General features: G+C 42.8%; 1 protein-coding gene across 1 annotated transcript in view; it reads right to left on the bottom strand.

Annotated features, from left to right (window-relative positions):
- LOC126284687 (uncharacterized) overlaps nucleotides 1-25,467 on the bottom strand; it is a 61,130-nt gene that overhangs the window by 14,071 nt on the left and 21,592 nt on the right. The window contains exon 3 of the mRNA XM_049983808.1: nucleotides 2,101-2,261. Within this exon, the coding sequence (XP_049839765.1) occupies nucleotides 2,101-2,261 (161 nt within the window). The remainder of the gene's footprint in view (nucleotides 1-2,100; nucleotides 2,262-25,467) is intronic.

The raw sequence follows: 25,467 nt of genomic DNA on the forward strand, positions 1-25,467 counted from the left end.
GAAGCTTTCGAAATGTGGTGCTACAGGAGAATGCTGGAGATTACATGGATAGGTCACATAACTAATGAGGAGGTATTGAATAGAATTGCGGAGAAGAGGAGTGTGTGGCACAACTTGACAAGAAGAAGGGGCCGGTTGGCAGGACATGTTCTGAGGCCTCAAGGGATCACAAATTTAGCATTGGAGGGCAGCGTGGAGGGTCAAAACCGTAGAGGGAGACCAAGAGATGAATACACTAGGCACATTCAGAAGGATGTAGGTTGCAGTAAGTACTGGGAGATGAAGAAGCTTGCACAGGATAGAGTAGCATGGAGAGCTGCATGAGACCAGTCTCGGGACTGAAGACCACAACAACAACAACAACAAACAATTAATTTGATATCAGAACTGCGCCAGAACCGACTTTGCCCACTGCTTCTACTGACCCAGTCGTAAATAATGTTTATGGTCTGGAATGTGAGTGCTAATGGGTAGCACAGCTTCTGAAGTATCCCCTGGCCACCACAGTCACCATATCTCAATATTATTGAGCATCTGTGGTATGCTTTGGAGAAAGGGTGCGCGACAGCTATCCGCCTCCCTTATCGTTACCTGAACGTCCCACTATTTTGCAGGAGGCATGCTGTAAGATTGGCTTGAAATCCATACAGGAGCTGCATTTATACATTTGGAGACGACTGGAAAATGTGTTAAGTGGGAAACTGATGAAACTGACCAAAAATGTCAATTTTCAATTTATTTTTTATTTGTTAGTAAAACTCATGGACAATAAGTTCCCAAAGCTTCAATGTTAAAATCGCATCCAAAGTGCCTGAAAACTAATTAAAAGTGCAACGCAGCCTCCCTGCCATGCCCGCATTTTGAAGCAGCACTTCAATACCAGCTCAGTAAACAACGATTCTGTGTATTACTTTCAACCAAACGTGTGCAGGATACATCTAGAAGACCGTGATACATACTCTTTGGTTTCATAGATCATCTTTGCCCGATCCTGAACTTCTCAAAAAGTGTGTTCATAGCAAAACCCAATATCCAAATGAGTCTCTAAATTCACTCATATGGAAACGATGCCCTAAAAACATATTTGCATCTGCTACAGTTGTCAGAATTGCAACTTATGATGAAGGTTTGGTATTTAATGATGGGAACATCGTGAGGATGAAGGGATTAGAAAGAATGGGCTTAAAGATAGGAATTTTACTCAAGACATCCAGAGAAAAATAGATTTACAACGCGTCTCTGCAGCTGAAAAGTCAGTTGAAGACCTGGTAAAGGAAAGAAGACAGACATTAAGAAACCAGAAGAGAAGCCTTGAAGGGAAAGACGACCCAGTGTTCAAATGTGGTGCGTTCTGAAGAAGTGGCATAAGGAAAAAAGTTAGGTTGAACTTTAAATTGCGTTTCCCGAAAAGTTTGTTTCTTAAAGTTTATGTAACTTTTTCTCAGATTCTATAAATGCTACAATTATGAAATTGTGTACACATATTTCTGTAAACCTAATAAACGTTGTCTCAAGAGGTAATTTTGAAATTGTAATTGTAAGCTGAGATATGGGGCAAAGTGCTTGGAATTTTGCATGAATTTAAAATTGTACTTGTGGAATTATAATTAAAAAATTATGAAAATTCTCCTATTTGACCTAATACAAAAAAACCTCATGAGATAAGCTTACAATATGTAAAGTGATGAAACAGAGAATTTTTTGTAGAAATCTCTTGAATATTTTCTGAGAAAAAGTAACATACACTATTTTTTGAAAATAAAACTTCAAATTCCATTGAAAAAAGTTGAATATATAAAATCAAAGGGTTTTATATGTAAAGGTGTTACTTTCATGTAAAGCGTAGTACAAAACTTCATTGCCATATCTCGAAAACTGTGGATGTGGTTCATTTTTGAAATAGTGTGCGTTTTTCATGAACGTTCCCCCTTAAATGCCAACGGCTTTCTTGCACTGTGTTAGCATGGTTAGATATTGTGTTTTTAGTGTTTCCATATTTTGCCCAAACCCTGTACCAGCTCTTCCACTTTTTTAAATTGCCTAACATCGCACTCCGTCTGTATAATTGTATTGTAAAATCAGTCTGCTGCGGCCACTTACTTGTTGATGTCCAATGTGCAAGCGGAACTCGTCCATGTCTTCTCCCGGCAAGTTGACCAGCTCGAGGCGCGAGTCTTGGCCACAGGGTGCCGTCGTGTTGTACACTGCTCTCAAGCCGGACAGCGCCCGCTTCACACCTTCCGTATCGGTCGGCGAGTCGTCTGCAACAATGCGCCGACATATTCGGAATGATACATTTCCTAATTGGACATAGTCCTTATCCAACACACCTGCACTGAATAAAAATTAGCTATCCCGAATATGTAGTACCAGACTGCATCTGACATACACAGGCAAGACGACACTAGACTGCACACGCAACTCCCTTAGGAATTCAGACCAGCAGGCAGGACAGTGACCAGTATTTCGAGAATTTTAGAAGAAGAACACGAAAGAGCAAAGCCACATGGAAACGTACCCAAACTAAACATAACCAACATGTTAAACGACAGCAGTCATGACACATAAAATGAAATATCATGTAGCAGAAGATGAAATAGAAGTAACACATAACACAAACGTAGCTACAAACCTACGTTATTATGTAAGGAAATATTAGAGATAGAAATGCATACAAAAACTACTACATGCAAATTTACAAATAAAGAAAATATTGGGCAAAAATGGATAACTCGATGACCCCATTCCGAGATCTGCCTTCCTGGCAAGCCCCTCAGAACTGACAGTAATAACGATTATAATAATTACTTTTAATTGTCTATTAACAGTGACTCAGATTTGTTCCCTGGCACTTAAAATTATAAGTAATTTAAGAAACTAACAATACAATAGAATCAATACACACAGTTCAGTATATACAACAGTAAATAATTATCCTTAACACACAGTCAAATGAAATACAAAATTTTTAATGGCAAATAAAATGGAAAAGGCTCTGTGAAATTCCAAGGCTGTCCCTTCCGATCGTTAGGAATGGCAAGTAACCATCTTATATATCCTTTCCTGTCTTTCTTTTATCCTCTTCTAAATTAATAACAATTTTACTTAACACATTCCATTTTCTTTCACAAATCTGCACTTCATATTTTGCTAAATTTTCTTTGTAGCAATTATTATTACTTTGATTTTCTTTGGTGTATGTAATATATGCTTGTAATATGAAACACTTATCTTATTATGTGATGACAATTTTAAATGTGTGACCTGTTTAAAAATACTGGGTAACAAGTTCTTAGGTATGCAAGAAATGAAATGAAAAATTAGATGAAACACCTTCAGGTCAACTCGTGCCCCGTGGTACCACCAGCCCCACACCTACGATATTTCCGATCCAGGGCAAAAACTTGATGGTGCCCCCCACCCCTCCGTGCGTTTGAGGTAGGATGTCAAAAATTTAAAAAAACTTGATTTTTCAAAAATATATTCATTTTGTGGCGCATATTTTTCTGAAGGTTTTGATATGTAAAACATATATGTTCGAGGAAATCTAGAACATGTTATTTCGTCGTAAGTGTAACAAAGTGCTCTGCCACACCTCTTCAGACAGCTTTCTACTATCACACGTCACTGTATTTCGCTCTGTGGAATTCAAACGTGTATATTTTGTAATGGAAGTCATCAAAGCTACATTCCGGGCAGCAGAAATTTAAACGTCCTGTGGTGCCTCTCCCGCTACCCATCTGCCCGATTGACGTCCTACCCCCTTAGAAAAACTCACAGTAAATACTGGGTGGTATTATCTGAAACTAGGAGAATAAGAACTCTTCAGAAAATTTGCACTCTTTATTGTCTATTAGTTAATAACTTTCTCTTTTGCGTGGCACAAAATGAAATACAGGTAACATAGAAAGACTCAAGACAAGGGGCAAGCGAGACAGTACACATTTCTTCAATCCTTAGGTCCCAGCGGTTTTTTCTCTCTAATCTTGCTACAGCTTTACGCGCCATGGGTACTGGGACAACCTGCATTCAGCCCCAATTTTCATTGTTGCCAGATGTATCCAAGATGATGGTGATGACAACATCAAAGATGGAGGCGTGTAGTCATTCAAGATTGTGGCTTTTTGTGGGAAGTTTGAATTTTGGTGGGAAAAAGGTCAATTGGGCTACCTCCACTAACTTAACCCCATCTCCCACAAAAATTGGCGGGAAGTTCAAATTCCAACAGGATAATGCATCACATCACAGTTATCTCTACTAAGCTAAGAAAATCGTGGGAAGATAAGCCACATGGGCTACCCCCACTAACCTAAGTCACCCGACTGCCACTCCTTCCTATGAACTGGCGCAAAGTTCAAATTACGGCAGTAACCAAAGGTCAATTTGCGTATCTCTACTAAGCTAAGAAAATGGCGCGAAAGAAAGGACACTTGTACTAACCTCAGTCACCCTACCGCCACCTCCTCCTAAGGATCCGTGGGAAAAGGACTTGGACAAAATTCTTTGTTTAATCATGTTCATGCAGTATGGCCGTCTAGGATGTTCACCACGAGATCCGGACTCCAACTGACTTAGTACACATGGCCACCACCAGAGGGCGCTCTCATCTGTGACATAATCCAAGATGGCGGCAAACAGTGTGTTCAACAAGAGCTCCAGACTCCACCTCACTTAGTACACAGCGCTACCGCCAGAGGGCGCTACTGTGACGTCAGCTGATGACACAAGTACCGTAATCCAAGATGGCCTCAAACAGTGTGTTCACCATGAAGCCTAGTACATATTGACAACACCAGAGAGCGCTACCATGGACTTGGAATGAATTTTTGCGATTGCCACCTGGACGTGGAAGGAAATAGTTGAAGTCTCCACCACGATCCTCAACCGACCATCATTTCCCCTTACCAACCCATGATAACGGGTTAATGTTCACTAACGTGCTCTAACATGCACTAATGTGTAGTAACATGTACTAATGTGTACTAACGTGCACTAACGTGGACTAGCGTGCACTAACATGTACTAATGTACACAGTACGTGACGTCATCCAAGATGGTGGGGGTAAATGGCGGGAAAACGACTCTGCCAATGATGGACATAAGTTTTTATTTTGCAAGAAATGTCTCCACCATGATCTCGACTCCAACTGACCAAGTACACATTACTGCCACCAGGGGGTTCTTGTCATCCCTTCTGTGACCTAGTACCAATTTGTTGTCGGCAGGGCGAAAATGGCGCGAGAATGACTCAAGCTCCGCTGGGGTGCTGGGAAGAGTAAGGAAGGAGTGTCCTCTATTTAATTTGGAACATTTTATTTAGGGATGGAGTATATTTACCACACTGACACAAAACATTCGCCCTGATGTACTTGGGGTCACAATACACAGTCTGTAGACACACAAACAACTCATAATTTACAGAAATAATTTCAGTACAGACCTGCAAACTGCTCCTAAATAATGCAGCACAGTGATGTGTACACACGCTCGGTACTCGTAAACTGTCCAAATAACGCAAAGCGCAGCCTACAGACCCACTCGCAAAATAATGCAATCAACACCACAAACACCGTTCGCCATCCCCTGTCCATTAGGGTGCACAGGAGGTTAGTGCACAACCCCCACCAAGTGACACAGTCATCAGCTGTCAAACCACACACAGACGCCCATTAAGGTCCTACACACATGAGGCGGTGGCGCCCATTTCATACTTGACATCCAAATAAGTGTCCCCCTGACACAGGTGCTGGTACGACTGGCTAGGGACACACGCGCTGTCTCAGTCGCGAGCCTCCGCCGAATGCAGGTGAAAGATGCATCTATTTTCAGGTATACAGCCTCTGATATACTGATGCCACAGAACTCCAAGAATTGGCCTCCATTTGCGGGACACCCCCGGGCAGCACATGTCTTTACCGTTGATGACAGAGTAGCTACAAACCTTTCCAAGCACATCTAACAATGTTCTCATCTTATACTCATGTCACATGACTATGTAGAAAACGAAAACTGAGTCGACCTCGCGAAAATTGTATAGTATCCCAAAAATACACTCCTGGAAATGGAAAAAAGAACACATTGACACCGGTGTGTCAGACCCACCATACTTGCTCCGGACACTGCGAGAGGGCTGTACAAGCAATGATCACACGCACGGCACAGCGGACACACCAGGAACCGCGGTGTTGGCCGTCGAATGGCGCTAGCTGCGCAGCATTTGTGCACCGCCGCCGTCAGTGTCAGCCAGTTTGCCGTGGCATACGGAGCTCCATCGCAGTCTTTAACACTGGTAGCATGCCGCGACAGCGTGGACGTGAACCGTATGTGCAGTTGACGGACTTTGAGCGAGGGCGTATAGTGGGCATGCGGGAGGCCGGGTGGACGTACCGCCGAATTGCTCAACACGTGGGGCGTGAGGTCTCCACAGTACATCGATGTTGTCGCCAGTGGTCGGCGGAAGGTGCACGTGCCCGTCGACCTGGGACCGGACCGCAGCGACGCACGGATGCACGCCAAGACCGTAGGATCCTACGCAGTGCCGTAGGGGACCGCACCGCCACTTCCCAGCAAATTAGGGACACTGTTGCTCCTGGGGTATCGGCGAGGACCATTCGCAACCGTCTCCATGAAGCTGGGCTACGGTCCCACACACCGTTAGGCCGTCTTAAACTCACGCCCCAACATCGTGCAGCCCGCCTCCAGTGGTGTCGCGACAGGCGTGAATGGAGGGACGAATGGAGACGTGTCGTCTTCAGCGATGAGAGTCGCTTCTGCCTTGGTGCCAATGATGGTCGTATGCGTGTTTGGCGCCGTGCAGGTGAGCGCCACAATCAGGACTGCATACGACCGAGGCACACAGGTCCAACACCCGGCATCATGGTGTGGGGAGCGATCTCCTACACTGGCCGTACACCTCTGGTGATCGTCGAGGAGACACTGAATAGTGCACGGTACATCCAAACCGTCGTCGAACCCATCGTTCTACCATTCCTAGTCCGGGAAAGGAACTTGCTTTTCCAACAGGACAATGCACGTCCGCATGTATCCCGTGCCACCCAACGTGCTCTAGAAGGTGTAAGTCAACTACCCTGGCCAGCAAGATCTCCGGATCTGTCCCCCATTGAGCTTGTTTGGGAGTGGATGAAGCGTCGTCTCACGCGGTCTGCACGTCCAGCACGAACGCTGGTCCAACTGAGGCGCCAGGTGGAAATGGCATGGCAAGCCGTTCCACAGGACTACATCCAGCATCTCTACGATCGTGTCCGTGGGAGAATAGCAGCCTGCATTGCTGCAAAAGGTGGATATACACTGTACTAGTGCCGACGTTGTGCATGCTCTGTTGCCTGTGTCTATGTGCCTGTGGTTCTGTCAGTGTGATCATGTGATGTAGCTGACTCCAGGAATGTGTTAATAAAGTTTCCCCTTCCTGGGACAATGAATTCACGGTGTTCTTATTTCAATTTCCAGGAGTGTAGTTAACGCTCGCTTTCTTGATGTCTCAGCCTGTATGAACGAAAATTCCTGCCCGTATAGAACCTGTTTACGAAAATAACGCAGAAGTCGAATGCAGTCTTCCTGGCGGACCTAACGTGCTACCCACTCCATCACCTGTTACCCTTCATTCTCTCAACATACGCAAATGTTCTACTGCTATGTAGAGGCGCCTATATCCCAGACCAAAGGATGTGAATAAATCGAGCATTATGATTGGCTCTTATCGAATTTACCCCACGAATTACTGTTGTCGTCACTATCGATGCACCATCCACCTTTTCTTTCTGCAGACGAGTCTTTCAGTGGTAAAATTGTTTTTCACAGATCGCTTAAGTGCATTGACAGTTAAACCCCTAAAGTTGTCTATAGATCATCAAATACATTCGAGACTCACAAGGATATTGGAAGCCAGGAACGTATTTACCAGTGTAACTACAATTATATATTACGATTGCTGCTACAGTTTGACACTGATCCATGTAGAGGTAATGTCTCCTCTTGACAGTTTGCTTCTGGAACCAATCTCAGTATCTATAGCACAGATAATTTTCCATGCAAAAAAATCTTTCATGGTTAACGATGTGCTGAATCTATATGTACCTCACTATAAGACACACAATCATCCTCTCTAGTCATGCCACAACATAAACAGCAGTAACTTTACAATGCAATATATATACATTTTAAACAACATAAGCCACAGTAACTTTACAGTGCAATATATACACATTTTACACAACAGAGCAGTTACTCATACCGGCTATATGACACAATGCTCCTCAGTCCTAGGGAAGCACCGTCTGAATTTTCTTTCTTTCTACAGTTTCTACAGACGATACTTTCAGCGACAATAAATTATTTTACACTGATCGCCATATTGCAGCGACAACTAACCTCGCAAAGTGCCATACACATCGTCAAATACAGAAATACTCCTACTCAGATATACTACTCTCCCACTGATGACAGGAGCTTGAATACAAGAACATAAGTATTTTCGTATGGTTCACCATAATATTATATCATTTTCGCAGTTCTTATCGATATCAAGCACACAGCACTAGCCTCCGATCGCTCACGCACCATAATTTCGACGATATGGACTGGAAATTGTGTCTGTACAAACCACTGAGTAACTGGTAACAAACAGATAAAAAATGATATTTCCACCCGCGAATCGCTGTTGTAACAGATTCCAAATCATCCATATAATTTACAAGCCAATTAAGGTGTTTCTGATGTCTAGAGAAAAAGCAAACATCTCTTTCACCTGCTAGATGCACACCCTACAATCGATCTTCTCTCAACTAAATATAGGCGCGAAATCTGCAGAAGCTGTCAACCGAACAATTTACGTGGGAGAGAATAACACTCCAACGCAAACGCACCCCCATATTCATTCTCAAACTTCCACTTGATCACGAAAGCTATCCAACACATACTAAGTATTAATTCGCTATTCAGTCGTCTAGAGGATGGTAAAGTTTACTCAGATACATTCATACATGCCAACAGGCCATTGCATTCGCACGGACGCTACCGTTAACGGGAAACGTGAATCATTCCCACCACAGACCATGCACACACGGAATCATTCTAGAAAATTGGTCACCTATATGTTTTATACTTATACTTACAATTAAATGCTACAACCGCTGTCTCAATTGAACGGCGAAGTATCCGAAATACACCCTGCTGAAGGGTGTGGCTCTGGAAAGGGAAATATATGTACCTTCCTCACGATTGGACATAGTCATTTCCTTTACACAAACAATTACTTTATAAACCTGATGCTCAAATGTGAATGTATCACGCATCCCCTATTACTAAGTATAATACTTCGTCAATAGATGATTGCTTATGATACGAAATAATACTGACCAAAAATCAACGACAGGTGGGCATGTCTCTTAGATTTCTTCCTGCGAGTGTTACCACTCTGTCGTAAGAAGAGAGACGTAATCGGCCAGATGTTAAAAATCGAGATCGCAACAACTACTGCATGTTACTGTCACAAGCGATCTTGGTTCTACAAGTGCACACAAGTATCCATGTTAAAAGCAATACCCGCTTTACGAATCGAGGTATGACATTACCTCTGAATGAGGTGGTTTTTTCTGGACAAATACTGTGATGGTGATCGTATCAATCTGTCTTATCAGACCAACACGTAGCCCATGATGCAACCTCGTGATAAAATTACCACATTTTTAAAGTGATTTGGCTAAGGAATGTAGTATGTAAGTAGTATTTGCCACACACTCAAACCAATAATTCTATAGTATTTGTAACGCATTCTGTCTCGACACCATATCAGAGGCTCCGTGACTTATCCACTGAGGTATAAGTGATTACTGATTGTGAAGGAACACCAACAGTAGTAGTAGATGACGTGCCAATTGAGGACGTAAGAAAATGTACACTAGTTTCTCAGATCTCTAGTGTAACGCTATCTGGTAAAAATGATGTCCATGATTTGGAATGGGTCTTTCCATTCAAGCACATACCTGTGTTGGATCCTATTGACAATTCCTTAAGTATTACAACCACCACTCAGTCATATTTCTGGCACTCTCATATCTCGAAACAAGTCACCTTTCCCAAACCTAGCTGCTATAGTAAAATTCCAAAGTGGTTTTAGTCAACCCCCACACATCTAGCATCTTTCCCATTTCTACCACTTTCCACATGTTATCGTTCCAATTTAAGTTGGAACTGAGCTTGAGTCACATAAAGACAAATCCACCACCTCCTGCAAACCATGTAGAAACAACGACCTGAGTTACTGCAACAGTACCGTGTTTTGAGCATTCGGTGGAAATGCGCGCAATGTGGTATGTCTCCACACTAGATACAGATACTAGAGCCCAAAGCAGTTCCATGTCTCTTCAAATCAGTCAGCCCAACATGCTATCATCATTATAATCTACCACAAACACAGAAAAATTACGAACTACTAAAGCTCAACTAACTTCATCCAATATAGAAGTCACCTAGGCACCGATGCTGGCGCGATGATGCAAAGCTGTAGTGGGGCCCCAGCACAGATAAAGAAATTTTGCAACGCTAAAGACATGTGCTGCCCGGATGTGTCCCACATATGGAAGCTGTGCATTGGAGTTTTGTAACGTCAGTATAACAGTGGCTGTACACCTAAAAGTAGATGCAACTTTCACCTGGGCTCGGCAGCAACTCATGACTGTGACAGCGCGTGCTTCCCTGGCCGGTCGTGTCAGCACATGTGTCTAGGTGAACACTTTTGTGGATAGGAATTTCTCTGGTGTCAGGTATGAAATGGGCGCCACCACCTCAGGTGTGCAGGACCTTAACTGGCGTCTGTGTGTGGCTTGACAGCTGATGGCTGCATCACTTAGCAGGGGTTACCACTAACCTCCTGTGCACCCTAATGGACAGGGGATGGCGAACGGTGTTTGTGGTGTTGATTGCATTATTTTGCGAGTGGGTCTGTAGGCTGCGCTTTGCGTTATTTGGACAGTTTACGAGTACCGAGCGTGTGTACACATCACTGTGCTGCATTATTTAGGAGCAGTTTGCAGATCTGTACTGAAATTATTTCTGTAAATCAGGAGTGTTTGTGTGTCTACAGACTGTGTATTGTGAACCCAAGCACATCAGGGCGAGTGTTTTGTGTCAGTGTGATAAATATACTCCATCCCTAAATAAAATGTTCCAAAATAAATAGAGGGCACCCCTTCCTTACTCTTCCCAGCAGCCCAGTGCAGCTTGAGTCATTCTCACACCATTTGCACCCTACAGACCCTACTGGGATTAGGCCACAGGAGGGATGACAATACCCTCTGGTGGCAGTAATGTGTACTAGGTCAGTTGGAGTCTAGACCTCATGGTGGAGACATTTCTTGGAAAATAAAAACTTATGTCCGTCATTGGCAGAGTCGTTTTCACACCATTTCCCCCCCCCCCTCCTCACCATCTTGGATGACGTCATGTACTGTGTACATTAGTACATGTTAGTGCACGTTAGTCCATGTTAGTGCACGTTAGTACATTTTAGTACATGTTACTACACGTTAGTGCATGTTACTGCACATTAGTGTATATTAGCCCGACAACATGGATTGGTAAGGGGACGTGGTGGTCAGTTGAGGATCGTCATTAAGACTTCAACTATGTCCTTCCAAGTCCAGGTGGCTGTGGCAGTCGCAAAAATTCATTCCACGTCCATGGTAGGGGTCTCTGGTGTTGTCAATATGCACTAGGCCTCGTGATGAACACACTGTTTTCCATCATCTTGGATTACGGTACTTGTGTCATCAGCTGACGTCACAGTAGCGCCCTCTAGCGGTAGCGCTGTGTACTAAGTCAGTTGGAGTCTGAAGTTCTTGTTGAACACACTGTTTGCCGCCATCTTAGATTATATCACAGATGAGAGCACCCTCTGGTGGTGGCCATGTGTACTAAGTCAGTTGGAGTCTGGATCTTGTGGTGAAGACCCTAGATGGCCGTTCTGCATGAACATGATTAAATAGAGACTCATGTCCAAGTCCTTTTCCCACAAATCCTCAGGAGGAGGTGGCGGTCGGGTGACTGAGGTTAGTACAAGTGTCCTTTCTTCCGCTAAATTTTCTTAGCTTAGTAGAGATATGCGAATTGACCTTTGTTTACTGCCATAATTCGACATGAAATTGATATGAAATTAATTGACTATATAATTAAATTAATCACTTAACTATCCCCTCCCTCTCTAGGAAATCCCCAGCCCTTCCGTCTCAGAGATCAAACCTGTGTGCCAGTCCAGGACTTGAACCTGGAACCTTTGCCTTTGAAGTTTGGATGGTAAAAGAAAGGTTCTATGCATTTTTATATCAAATTAATTGACTAATTAATTAAACTGATTAATTCATTTCCCCTTCTCTCTCACACCTGGAAAAATGACAGTAAATTCGAAATTAGGGGCAAATTAACTTTTTCTTAATAAATTTGAATTCTGCTGTAAATTCAAATGCTAATTTCATTGCATTGAAGAGCACATTATAATGGTATAATAATAATAATAATAAAATTAGTAACAAAATATTCATTATTTCTAAAAAATGAACTTGTTTATCGCTGGTGTGGAAGGATGTAGGTTACTGGGTACTCTCTTCATTCAATCACATTTCTAATACTGGTGCAGTCTAACTACAACATCACAGTCCAATATGACCGACCTATAATACTTGCGCTGTCTAACGCCCCTACTCCTGTTCACATTAAATTCAGAAATTGGCGGGAAATTCGAAAATGAGCCGCAAAATTTAAATTTTTTCACCCAGCTTGAAGCATGGGAGTCATGGAGGTGTACTCGCACATTCATCAAGTGCTAGAGAGTCACTCTAGCCACTCTCATCAGTAACTGCTGGATGTAGAGAGGATATTTTCGCTATTAGTCTAGCAAATAGTCCTATGTGGGAAGGATAATAATAATAATAATAATAATAATAATAATAATAATAATAATAATAATAATAATAATAATAATAACAGGGCAGCAAACTATCATTGAAGTGCAACGGAGTAGCCTCCTGCCAATCTACAAGCAAATAGTTGCTGCTGGAAGGGACATAAAAATGGGTAATACTATTAGGACAGTGACCCACTGTCATAAGTCCGTGCTCCCTATATACAGGGATCATGTAGCAACAGTACTCAGGAATGAAACACACTCATATCTACTTACAGTTCAAAGTTGTATGCTAGCCAACAGTAATGTGGAAATACAATGTACTAATTTTTGCATGTATCGTGCTCATTATCTTACTTGAACAAGGCATCTCAAGACAAAAAAACTGGCCAGTCATCTTCAGTGTAGTCCTCCACCATCTACCGAATGTACCTGAATAACTGACCAGCCAGAGACATTACGACAATCTAAGCCATGGCTTCCAGTCAGTTGAACCCTCATGATCATGCCTGCACTGGCCGTGGATGAGATTCACTAACTCCTAGCATACTGTGAAACATGCAGCTGTGGCTTGGACATAGAGCTACAACTGCAATTCTGCGCCGAGATAGACTATCTACTTTAAAAAATCCACTCTATCATGTCTGAGAGGGGTATTTGTTTTGTCCGTACACCTCAAATCTCTCACATGAAATGTAGATTCCTCTCTTTATTTTCGAAGAAGGAAGACGCTTTCCTTCTGAAGTCCATCCACCACTACCGCTGTGCTGACTGGTATGCCTGCTGGGAGTCCATTGCCTCACAGATCGAAAGCCACCCACTTACATTTCACAATCCCGCTGACATTGCTCACGCCTTTTCTTTCCTCCAGAAGACGCTGTGGAGGCCCACGTTCCTACCAAATTTATCTACCCTCACGGCCCTACTCTTCCTCCATAGGCTTCTCTGTGAATCCCACAGGCTCTACCATTCCTTCCTGCACACCCGTGACTGGGATACTGTCCTCTGCCACCAGCAATTACAACGACACTTCTGCAACCCCTTAACAGCAAAGAAATGGCGGACCTGGTGCCCAATATGTACATGAGTCAACTTTGCCCTCCCTGTCAACTCCTCCAGATTCTGTTCTGCCTTCCACTGCCACACTGGTAAACATCCCACCCCGCATATCCCCTTCTCAACAACGAATGCCCCTTCCCTGACAATCTCAGTAAGCGTAACCATTTTGCTTCCCACCTCCCCCATTCTCGACGATCCTCACTTTGATTACTCCCTCTTCACCACAGACTTTGAATGCTCAAATACATCCATCCCCCAACTCGCCCCTAGTTTCTAGTACTTGGATCAGTTACTCCCCCAGACATAAACACTCCCAATGCTGCACACAACATCAAACTCATGCTCTGCTCCAAATGCAACACTGAGCCTGGTCACTATCGTATAACCTATCACCACCTCAAGGATTCACCCCCTTCCTGGATTTCCTTGCTACCTCGTGTAGCGTCACCCTCTGCATTGGCTTTTACCCTGACCTGTGGAAGACTTCCCATGCCCTTCTATTCCCTAAACCCAAGAAACCCCCCTCTGACACCTCTTCCTATCTTCCCATATGCCTCACCTCCCTATTCCCTAATCAGTAAGGCCTTAGAGTCCATCTCTCCTGCCATATTGATCACTACCTTAACGAGCCCCACCTCCTACCCCTTACCCAGAGTGGCTTTTGGCCCTCCTTCTCAGCTGACCAGCTCCTTAACCTTACCAATCTTCTTTGCTCCAACTTAACTCCCATCGCTCCACTATCTTTGTTCCCCTCAACCTCCAGAACGCCTATGTCAGTGTATAACATCCCGGGCTGTTCTTTAAACTCCATCAATTTAGTTCATCTCGTTTCTTGCTTCCTCTCCCATCATCCCTCCTATTTCACATCCACAATGCCAACAACTGTACTCTGTATCCTACCACCAGTATGCCCCAAGCCCCTGTCCCTTCCTTTATCTCCTGAATCATGCAGATATGCCCAAACAGCCACCACCTCTTCCCCCCTCCAATTTGCTGATGACACCGCCTTCCTGGCTCTCTATCCCTCCCTTCAATGGTCCCTAGGTACCTTTCAAACCCACCTCGACCAGTTCACCACCTGGTGCAACCAGTGGTTCCTTTGCATCAACCCTTCCAAGACCCAGTCACTCATCATAGGTCATACCACCCCCTCCTTCTGGCTACCTTACCATATCTGATCGTACTATTCACTTCACTCCTACTCTGAAATATCTTGCCCTCACTCTTGACCATCACCTCACCTGGACTCCTCATCTCCTTAAAATCCAACACAAAGCCCACAGTAAACTCTGTCCCCCAAAACTCCTGTTTGGCCAGACATGGGGACTGCCTCTTTACACCATCCTTCACACCTACAAATCCTTGATCCATCCCATCATTTGTTATGCTAGTGTCGCCTTGAATTCTGCCCCACCCAGATTCTATAAAACCTTCTAAATCCTTGAACGACATGCACTTCACCTCACCTTCCATATCCACCTCCCATCCCCCACACGGATTCTCTATGACCTTATCTCCTTTCCCTTGAACACACTTACACCATTTCATCACCTACAGGCTCGATCCACCACACCCCCTGGTGTCCCCTATCCTCTCTACCCCCATCTCATTGCTGCACCTTTACCGTTGTGTCCCATTCTCTATCTCCACACCCTCCACCAACGTATCTTCCAGTACTTACCTCTCACGGATGATGAGTTTCAACCTAATATCTACCCCTCCTACCAACTACAACGCCTCCTTCCCCCTTCCCCCTCCTAAGGTCTCCCTCTCTCCTCCCCTGAGCGGTTTTTTCCTCCCTCTTACATTCTCTTTCTTTCCTGTGCATCCCTTTTGCATCTTTGCACTCCCTCCTGACTTGCCTTCTCTCTTCCTCTCCCACCCAGCCTCTCTCCTGTCCCTTAGTCCGACCCCGGTCTGCCTTTACCCTCATCCCATCCTCTCCAGCCTCCCTCCCCCCAAACACCCTCCTCTCCCTGATTTTCCTCAGGCCTGCCCTCCCTCAGCAGGTCCCTCCCAGCAGTATTTATTCATCATTTATTCATCATCATGTGCGCTTCTTTTCATGCAGTGGTTTTAAAGTGACATCGTTCTGATGTGTTTTACTGCTATGGCCAACGTTTAACTCATGGATGTGACTTCAGCGAATTTTATGTGCTCTGCAAATCGCCAACTGTGTTTTTTATGTTTATGCGGACTTTTTTAACTGTCCCACAATGAATGTCTCCTTGCATATGTCTATTTTAACCCCCACTGTCTTCCCTTATTGTGTTCTTCTGTCCCCCTTTTTTATCGCCTTTTATGCCTCTCATTTCATCTTTTTGTTTATACTGTCACTCGGCTGAAGAGCGGCCGACTGTACCGCTGACAACCCTCCTCTGTCCATATTGGGATGGGGAATGAAAATACAATAAAGAAAAAAAGAAGAGGGCGGAAGAAATCGGAGCATAAATGTGTTTTTACGTCGCTAAAGTAATGTTAGATGCTGATTCTTAGTTTGAAAATCCTGTACAACATTATGGCAAAGCCTGGATTTGCCCTAAGAATTCTCTCATCAGGTAAAAAAGTCTGTTCTTATCGGCTCAGTTTCTATTACATCCTGCATCACAGGACTAGAATATTAAACTCATATTTGGCTGATGATGGATTGCTAAGAGCACGCTCTATCTCTGTCACAGGGTGCCTCTTCACTTTCTAACTCTCTTCACGTAGTCAAATCCAGATACGTCATGACATACAAAGTCTCTTAACGTAGTCAAATGTCAGGACAGAGGAGCTGTAAATATTAGTTTAATATTACACATCGCTTTAGAAATTGGGTAATACAGATGATTTCATTGCGATGTCTCTCTCTTCTTGTAGAGGTGGGAGACAATAGATCATACCACAACGAAAAAACGCCTGATTACCGCTGCAGCTCGGGAATCATATTCGTAACCATTGTCCAGAGTCGCAAAAGCTGTGCTGTCTTCCTCAGGAGGAATGGGCACTTCAATGTCTCTGGGGTGAATACCAGGAGGTTGAACAGCATTCTGAGATGTGTTTTCAAGAATTGCCAGAAAAGCTGACCCAGTCAATAATAGAAAAATATCTGTCTGCTGACCATCCCAAGCGTGTATGAGCCTGTGGGCCTGGGTTCCCTCAGAATACAATTCTATAGAAGCAAGAAACAGAGACAGGAAGTGAGTCTGTTATTTCCTGATCAACTGAATGCCACCACCTGCCACTTGATGATCTGTTTGGGGACTGCAACGTCAAAGGAGCCTGATATGTAGTCTGTGGTGGTCAGTGGTATTTCGTAACCTGATCTTTAATTATGGCATTGGGCGATTTGACCTTCACAGTGGTGACCTGACAATGGACACACTCACAGGAGACCCCAAACAGTGGCTACTATACTGCACTTCATTCCATTCATGATCTGTAGACCACTTTTGCAGGGTTTAGCTATCAGTGCAACGTGACTACTGTATGTTTCTCGATCTGTACAAAATAGTTTGTCTCTGAGATTCTATTAATTTGTCCAAATGCAGAAAGTGACGGAGGATTTCGAAATATGTAATGAAATTTTAGATATATAATTGTTCTGGTTTTCTCATCTCTGCTCAAACACCAATGTGTTTCGAAAGGTGAGGAAAACAAATAATAAGAGCCTTAACATCTCTGACTCTGGCTGTAATTATAAACTAAGCCTACTCAACGTTTCCATGCACTATCATAATAAAAAAAGCGCCAAAATTGTTTAAATATTCAATACTGCAATCGATTTCCTGACAAATTCTTTAAATAAACTTCACTCCCTACACCATCTTGTATCCTGTAAATTGTTTAAATACGCAGCATTCCATACACTGCAGTCAATTTCCCGACAAATTCTTTAACTAAATACATAAATTATATTCCAAACATCACCTTGTATCTCGTAAACTGTTCAAATAAACAATATTTCAAACATTGTTTGAATTGTTTAAACAATATTCCACACACTGCGATCGATTTCCTGGCAAATTCTTCAAGTAAATAAATAAACTTTATTCCAAACACTACCTTGTATCTCATAAATTGTTTAAATGAATAACATTCCACACATTTCCTCAATTGTTTAAACAATATTCCACACAGTGCAGTCGACTTCCATTCAAGTGGTCAATCAATTGAGTCTTTTTCCCGCCAATTTCCAGGTGGGGAAAGGGAGTGTAGGGCTGGGGAGTTTTCCAGAAGGGGTCAATTAACTGATCTACTTAATTAATTAGTCTATCAAATGGATATAAAAAGTGTGCTTGCATCGATGAGGAGGGTACCCGGAGGGATGGAGCGGGAGGAGGGGGAGGAGGAGGGGGAGGGGTATGGGTGGGGTAACCTGTCAATCGAAAGGATGGTCTATCCCCGGGGGTCATAATCCTCTTAGAAGAACAATATGTTAGCGACCTGTCAATCAAAAGAGAACAACAGGTTTGCTCCTGAATGTATATGTTCCCCTGATATAGGCAACCCGCAATGTGTTCTGGAAACAGTATTGTCTCCCTACTAACGACCATATCATCAAGTGACAAAACCAGCTCATTTTCGAATAAACTCGGCATTTGGATTTTGGCCATCGAAGAGAATGACCTAGCAGCTTTTCCAGCTGTTTTACCTCATCAAGTGACCTGAATACAGAAGTGGATATCCAAATACATTGCCTCGATCTTGACTATGGCTGGCAGTTGTTGATTGCACCTGATGAGGAAAATGTATCGAAAGCAGAATTGAACAGCTCCGAAGAAGACCAACTTATAGACAGTATCATTGAATACAGTCCTCAGATCGAAACTGAAAGAAAATGCTGTCGATGTTTTATGGATCTCAACCGAAAGTGAAAATCCGGACATCGCTAATAAAGCAGTATTTCTTTTACTGTCCTTCTCAAAGCCTGACTTTGTGCGAGTCTGATTCTCTACACTGATGACAACAAAATGTAGCTACTGGTGTCGCCTCCTTCATGTGGAAGACGAGATGAGAGTGAGTTTGTCAAGATTTATTACACGCATAGATCTACTTTGCAAAAAACCCTAGGGACAAGTGTCTCACTAGTTTTATGTATTCTTGTAATTTAATGTTAACATTTATTTTTTTATCTCCTGTTTGATTCATAAGTTTGTATTGTGTTCATGTGTTTCTACCTGATTAGTTTCTGACATGTGTACATCATAGTGTTCTTACATTAACAAAATATGTGCTATGTGTACTTTATATGATTGCAGTTCGTTATGTTCCTGCTTAATAAGTTTGTTTTATTTCATGTCTCATGTTCATGTTCAAAATTTCCTGTTGAAGACTCTTGCATAATAAATTTGTAATTTTTTTTCATAGCAGTTGCATGATTTAAAAAATCTACAGTGTGTACTTTAGGTGTTTGTTTTTTTCATCTATGAAAAAAAATCACATGCAGTGATGTCGCGAAACTTTGGAGCGAACTTTACCACCAAAGAAAACAAAAGTTTGAGAAACGCAGGTCTAGGAGACTTGCAAGGCGGCTGTATTGCACACATTCTACACATGCACGAGCTGCTTAGCCATAGCCAACTCTGGCCAAAGCACGCGATTAGTGGGGTAGAAACGTGTACACTGTAGCCTAGTGCAGTTTTAATCTACAGCTACTCTTTAAGTCTCCTGTCACCTCATAGAATATAACTCTCCTTCGTATCTTTTACATTCAGAGGTATGGAAAACAGCAATGCTGCTATTGATAACATTTCTATAAACACATTCAGTTTGCAAAGCCATTGTGTAATTACTTGTAGTTAAACTACAATAAGTGGAAGAGGAACTGAGGGCATGAAGATGTGTTTGCAAAACGCAGACTGGAAAGATGTACTCAACGTAATTGTCATTAATGAGAAATGTAATATCGGCTACAGCTTCCAAGGATGTTAGTTAAGGTAGGTTGGGAGGTGCGGAAGGCGACACAGAGTGTTTGTCTTTCTGGGATTTCAAAAGATATTCAGAATTTAGGTGAGGTAGAGATCCAGGAAATGTTGGCATTAGATGGGACGTAATGAATGAGAGAGGTTTATAGTTGAGCATAATGGTAGTAGTATCTAATACCCCAGGTGCATCCTGTTATTACTTCGTCTACATCTGCATGGATACTTTGCAAATCAAACTTAAGTGCCTGGTGGAGTGTTCATCGAACCACCTTCGCACTAATTCCCTATTATTCCAATCTCGAAGAGCGCGCGGGAAAAACAAACACCTATATCTTTCCGCGCGAGCTCTGATTTCCCTTATTTTATTATCATAATCGTTTCGACCCATGTAGGTCAGCATCAACAAAATATTTTCGCATTTGGAGGATAAAGTTGCTGATTGAAATCTCTCCTCTATTTCACGATAATACAAGTTCTTTGAACTTTCTCGATGTGTTCTGTTAATCCTATCTGGTAAGGATCCCAGATGGCGCAGCAGTACTCCAAAAGAGCACGAAACAAGCGTCTCTTTAGTAGATCTGTTACATTTTTTAGCGTTCTACGTGTTTTTTTTTCAGTTAAAGTTGTTCGTAATTGTAATTCCTAGAAGTTTAGTTGAATTTACGGCTTTAGATTTGACTGATTTATCATGTAATCAATGATTAAAATGATTCCTTTTAGCACTCATGTGGATGATCTCACATTTTTCATTATTTAGACTCAATGGACCAATTTTAGTACCAGACAGATGTCTTTCCTAAGTCGTTTTACATTTTTTAAATTCTCTGATGACTTTACTAGACGATAACTCTGGAAAGACGGCTGGACATATTGTCTCCTAAATCGTTTATGTAGGTGAGGAACAGCAGAGGACCTACAACACTACCTTTGGGAACTCCAGAAATCACTACCTTTTTAATCGATGACCTCTCTGACAAGAAATCACGAAGCCAGTCAAATAACTGAGACCATATTCCATAATCATGCAATTTCACTACAAACCGCTTGTGTGGTACAGTGTCGAAAGCCTTCTAAAAATCTAGAAATACGGTATCAATTTGAAATCCCTTGTCAAACAGCGCTCAACACTTTGTGTGAGTAAAATGTTAGCAGTGTTTCACAATAACGATGTTTTCTACATCCAGTTTGACTGTGTGTCAATACAGATTTCTCTTCGAGGTAATTCACCATGCTCGAACACAATATATCTTCCAAAATCCTACTGCATATCCACGTTAATGATATGGGCCTGTGATTTAGTGGATCACTTCTACTACCGTTCTTGAATGTAAGCGAGCAACTTTGCAGTCATTAGGTACGGATCTTTCCTCGAGCGAGCTGTTATATATGATTGTTAAGTATGGAGCTATTGCATCAGCATACTGTCGAAGTTGCTTCACTAGTCCGAGGATATCTACTTTTAAGTTACTCATCTTGGCAGCTGTTCCTGATTCCAATCTGGAGCATTTACTTCGTGTTCTTTGGTGCAGAAATTTCAAAATGCTGTGTTTAGTAAACCTGCCTTGGCACCACTATCGTCATAGTACAGGGTGATTCAAAAAGAATACCACAAATTTAGGAATTTAAAACTCTGCAACGACAAAAGGCACAGCTAAGCACTATCTGTCGGCGAATTAAGGGAGCTATAAAGTTTCATTTAGTTGTACATTTGTTCGCTTGAGGCGCTGTTGACTATGTGTCAGCGTCAGTTGATGCTAAGATGGCGACCGCTCAACAGAAAGCTTTTTGTGTTATTGAGTACGGCAGAAGTGAATCGACGATAGTTGTTCAGCGTGCATTTCGAACGAAGTATGGTGTTAAACCTCCTGATAGGTGGTGTACTAAAAGTTGGTATAAACAGTTTACAGAGAATGGGTGCTTGTGCAAAGGGAAAAGTTCTGGACGGCCGAGAACGAGTGATGAAAATGTAGCACGCATCCAGCAAGCATTTGTTCGCAGCCCAGGAAAATCGACTCGCAGAGCTAGCAGAGAGGTGCAAATTCCACAATCAACTGTATGGAGAGTCCTACGAAAAAGGTTAGTTATGAAACCTTATCGTCTGAAATTGGTTCAAGCACTGTCTGCATCTGATAAGATTAAAAGAATCGATTTCTGTGACTTTATCCTTGCTCAAATGGAAACAGATGAATCTTTCGTTTCAAAGATTGTGTTTAGTGATGAAGCAACTTTCCACACTAACGGGAAGTCAACCGTCACAATGTCTGTATATGGGGCACTGAGAATCCGCGGGAAACAACTCAGTATGAAAGTGACTCGCCTAAGGTGAACGTTTTCTGTGCCATTTCAGCCAATAAAGTTTTTGGTCCCTTTTTCTTCGAAGGTGCTACTGTAACTGGACTACAGTATCGGGAGATGTTAGAGAATTGGCTATACCCTCAGCTCGAACAAGAAGCACAACAATTCATATTTCAGCAGGATGGAGCGCCTGCACATTGGCACTTATCTGTCCGTAACTACCTGAACGTCAACTACCCAAGGCGATGGATCGGCCGCCAGGCAGCCTGTGACAAAGCACTTCATCACTGGCCTCCAAGAAGCCCTGATCTTATCCCCTGCGATTTTTTCTAATGGGGGTATGTTAAGGATATGGTGTTTCGGCCACCTCTCCCAGCCACCATTGATGATTTGAAACGAGAAATAACAGCAGCTATCCACACTGTTACGCCTGATATGCTACAGAGAGTGTGGAACGAGTTGGAGTATCGGGTTGATATTGCTCGAGTGTCTGGAGGGGGCTATATTGAACATCTCTGAACTTGTTTTTGAGTGAAAAAAACCTTTTTAAATACTCTTGTAATGATGTATAACAGAAGGTTATATTATGTTTCTTTCATTAAATATACATTTCTAAAGTTGTGGTATTCTTTTTGAATCACCCTGTATATCCATTGCTATCGCGCAGATGGTTCAAATGGCTCTGAGCACTATGGGACTTAACATCTGGGTCATCAGTCCCCTAGAACTTAGAACTACTTAAACCTAACTAACCTAAGGACATCACACACATTCATGCCCAAGGCAGGATTCGAACCTGCGACCGTAGCAGTCGCGCGCTATTGTGCAGAGAAAGCATTGATTCTGTCTTGCCGGTAGCATACTTTACATATAACCAGATTCTCTTTGGATGTTCTACCAGGTTTCGAGACAAAGTTTCGTTGTGGAAATTATTATAAGTATCTCGCATTGAAATCAGCGCTAAATTTCGAGTTTCTGTAAAAGATCGCCAATCCTGGAGATTTTTCGTTCGTTTAAATTTGGCATGCTTTTTTCGTTGTTTCTACAACAATGTGCGGCCTCGCTTTGTGTACCAAGCGGTATAAACACCGTCGTTTGTTAATTTATTTGGTATAAGTCTCTCAATTGTTGCCTATACTATTTTTTTGAATTCAAGTCACATCTAGTCTACACTTACATTGTTAACTTGCAAGAAGTGGAGATTGTCTCTCAGAAAGGTGTCAAGTGAATTTTTATCTGCCTTTTGGAGAGATATATTTTTCGTTTATTTTTGGAGGATTTGGGGTTTACAATATTCAGTCTCGCTACGACAACCGTGTGTTCACTAATCCTTGTATCCGTTTTGATGCTCATAATCACTTCAGAATTATTTGTTGCTAGGAGGTCAAGTGTGTTTTCACAATTGTTTACTATTCGCATGGGCTCATGAAGTAAATGCTCGAAACAAATTTTTGAGGATGTGTTTATCAAAATTTCAGATGATGTTTTACTCGTACTTCCGGATTTAAACATGTATTTTCGCCAACATATCGAGCGTAAATTAAAGTCACCAACAACTATAACTGTATGAGTCGGTTTATCAGTTTCAGCCTTTGTGTTATGTAAGGAGATGTGTATGTAGTTCATATTAGTTTGCTGGCAATGTTTGGTCTTAAATACTTAACTGTGTTAGTGAGAGAGGTGGGTCTGTGGCACATATAGAGGTGTAGATCTCTATGAAATACATACCAAGTGTTCCAAACAAAGGTAGTGGGTTGCCTATCCTGTGGACTTACTTGCAGTTTTTGCATATTACTGCACACGATCAGGAGATTGAAGTGATATTGAAGGGGGTATGGACAAACTGGAGAGTATGAAGGGAGCCAGGCAAGCGATGACGTCAGCATACTGCAGGAGATTCGTGGGGGAAGGGATTGATCTGGGAGCGCTTACGTTGTGCAGGATGTAATGGACGAGGGACATGACGGTGCCTGGAGTCACACTGGCTGTGGGGTGAAAGATGTGGAACCATGTGGTTGACTGTAAAGCCGGGTTCACACAGGCAACAAAAGTATCGCCACTGCAAATGGCGTACTGCAGTTGCTTTGTAGTGCATGTGTGATCTCCTAGTTCTCGCTGGCGCCATTTAAGAAGCGCAACTTTTGTCACGCCACAAAAAGTTGAACTTGGTTCTACTTTGTTGCGCCATTTGGCCATCTCCACAATCGAATAACGTCATTTGATTGCTACCTCGTGGCTGGATCCAAACCTTTCTAGTGCGTATTCGTTCGCAAATAGTGGTTTTGTTTGTGCGTTTGTTATTAATATGTCGAAAAAGGTCAACAGCGACAATTTTGAGATTCTTGGATGGGTATCAAGAACGAGAATGCCTTTGGAACCACAAAAGCGAATTATACAAAGACAGAAATTTGAGAGATTGTGCATTAATTGAAATAGTAAACAGTATGCGTGAATATGTACCTGGGATTGATGTAGCTACAACAAAGTTAAAAATTCGAAGCATTCGAAATGCTTACATGAATGAACATAAAAAAGTACTGAAATCACTTAAGAGTAGTGCGTCTACAGACAGTATTTATAACCCCAGCCTTGCTTGGTTTGAAGCTACAGACCGGTTCTTAAAACATGTAGTGAGGCAAAAGAGACGAGAAAACCTTTGGTAAGTAATATTTTACATTTATTATGTTTCCAAAACATCTTATTTAGTAATATGTACAGCCATCTAATCAGCTGATACAGGTAACGCCATTTTGCAAACTGCGCGCTTACGAAGAATTAGTGGCGTCCTGTGTGAACGGTAGCTCACAGCGCCACTTCAGAATGACTTGACTTGTGGCGATAGTTTCGTTGCGTGTGTGAACCCGGCTTCACACATGTGAGCCAGATCGCTGGTCGATCATCTGCGATCGACTTGTTATCTTTGGCGCGTCCTCGGGCATGAGCATCTTTGTATTTTCGGCTGGGCCGCGCGCGACGGCGAGAGGCAGTCGGTTTGGGGTGGCCGGTGAGACTGGCGGAGTTGTAGCTCGGGCGTAAGCGCGTGTGTGATGTCAGTTACGCTGGGGCTGTTTGCTAATCTTGAAACTCCTGCGGCGGTTACTGGTTGCCTGGAAGGCATTTCATATAAACTGTGCCAAGCCTCGCAGTGAGAGGGGAGTCCGGAGTCGGTGTTGGCCTAGATGTTTGTACAAGTTGAGGTGCCTGTGTGAGAAGAACGGCGTGGGCCTGTTGGTTGCTTCGTCCTTCTGGCAGCCACCGCAAGCGGCTGTTCGGCCGGAATGTCTACAG

This window comes from Schistocerca gregaria, chromosome 8 (assembly GCF_023897955.1).
Source record: "Schistocerca gregaria isolate iqSchGreg1 chromosome 8, iqSchGreg1.2, whole genome shotgun sequence".
Classification (NCBI taxonomy): Eukaryota; Metazoa; Arthropoda; class Insecta; order Orthoptera; family Acrididae; genus Schistocerca; species Schistocerca gregaria.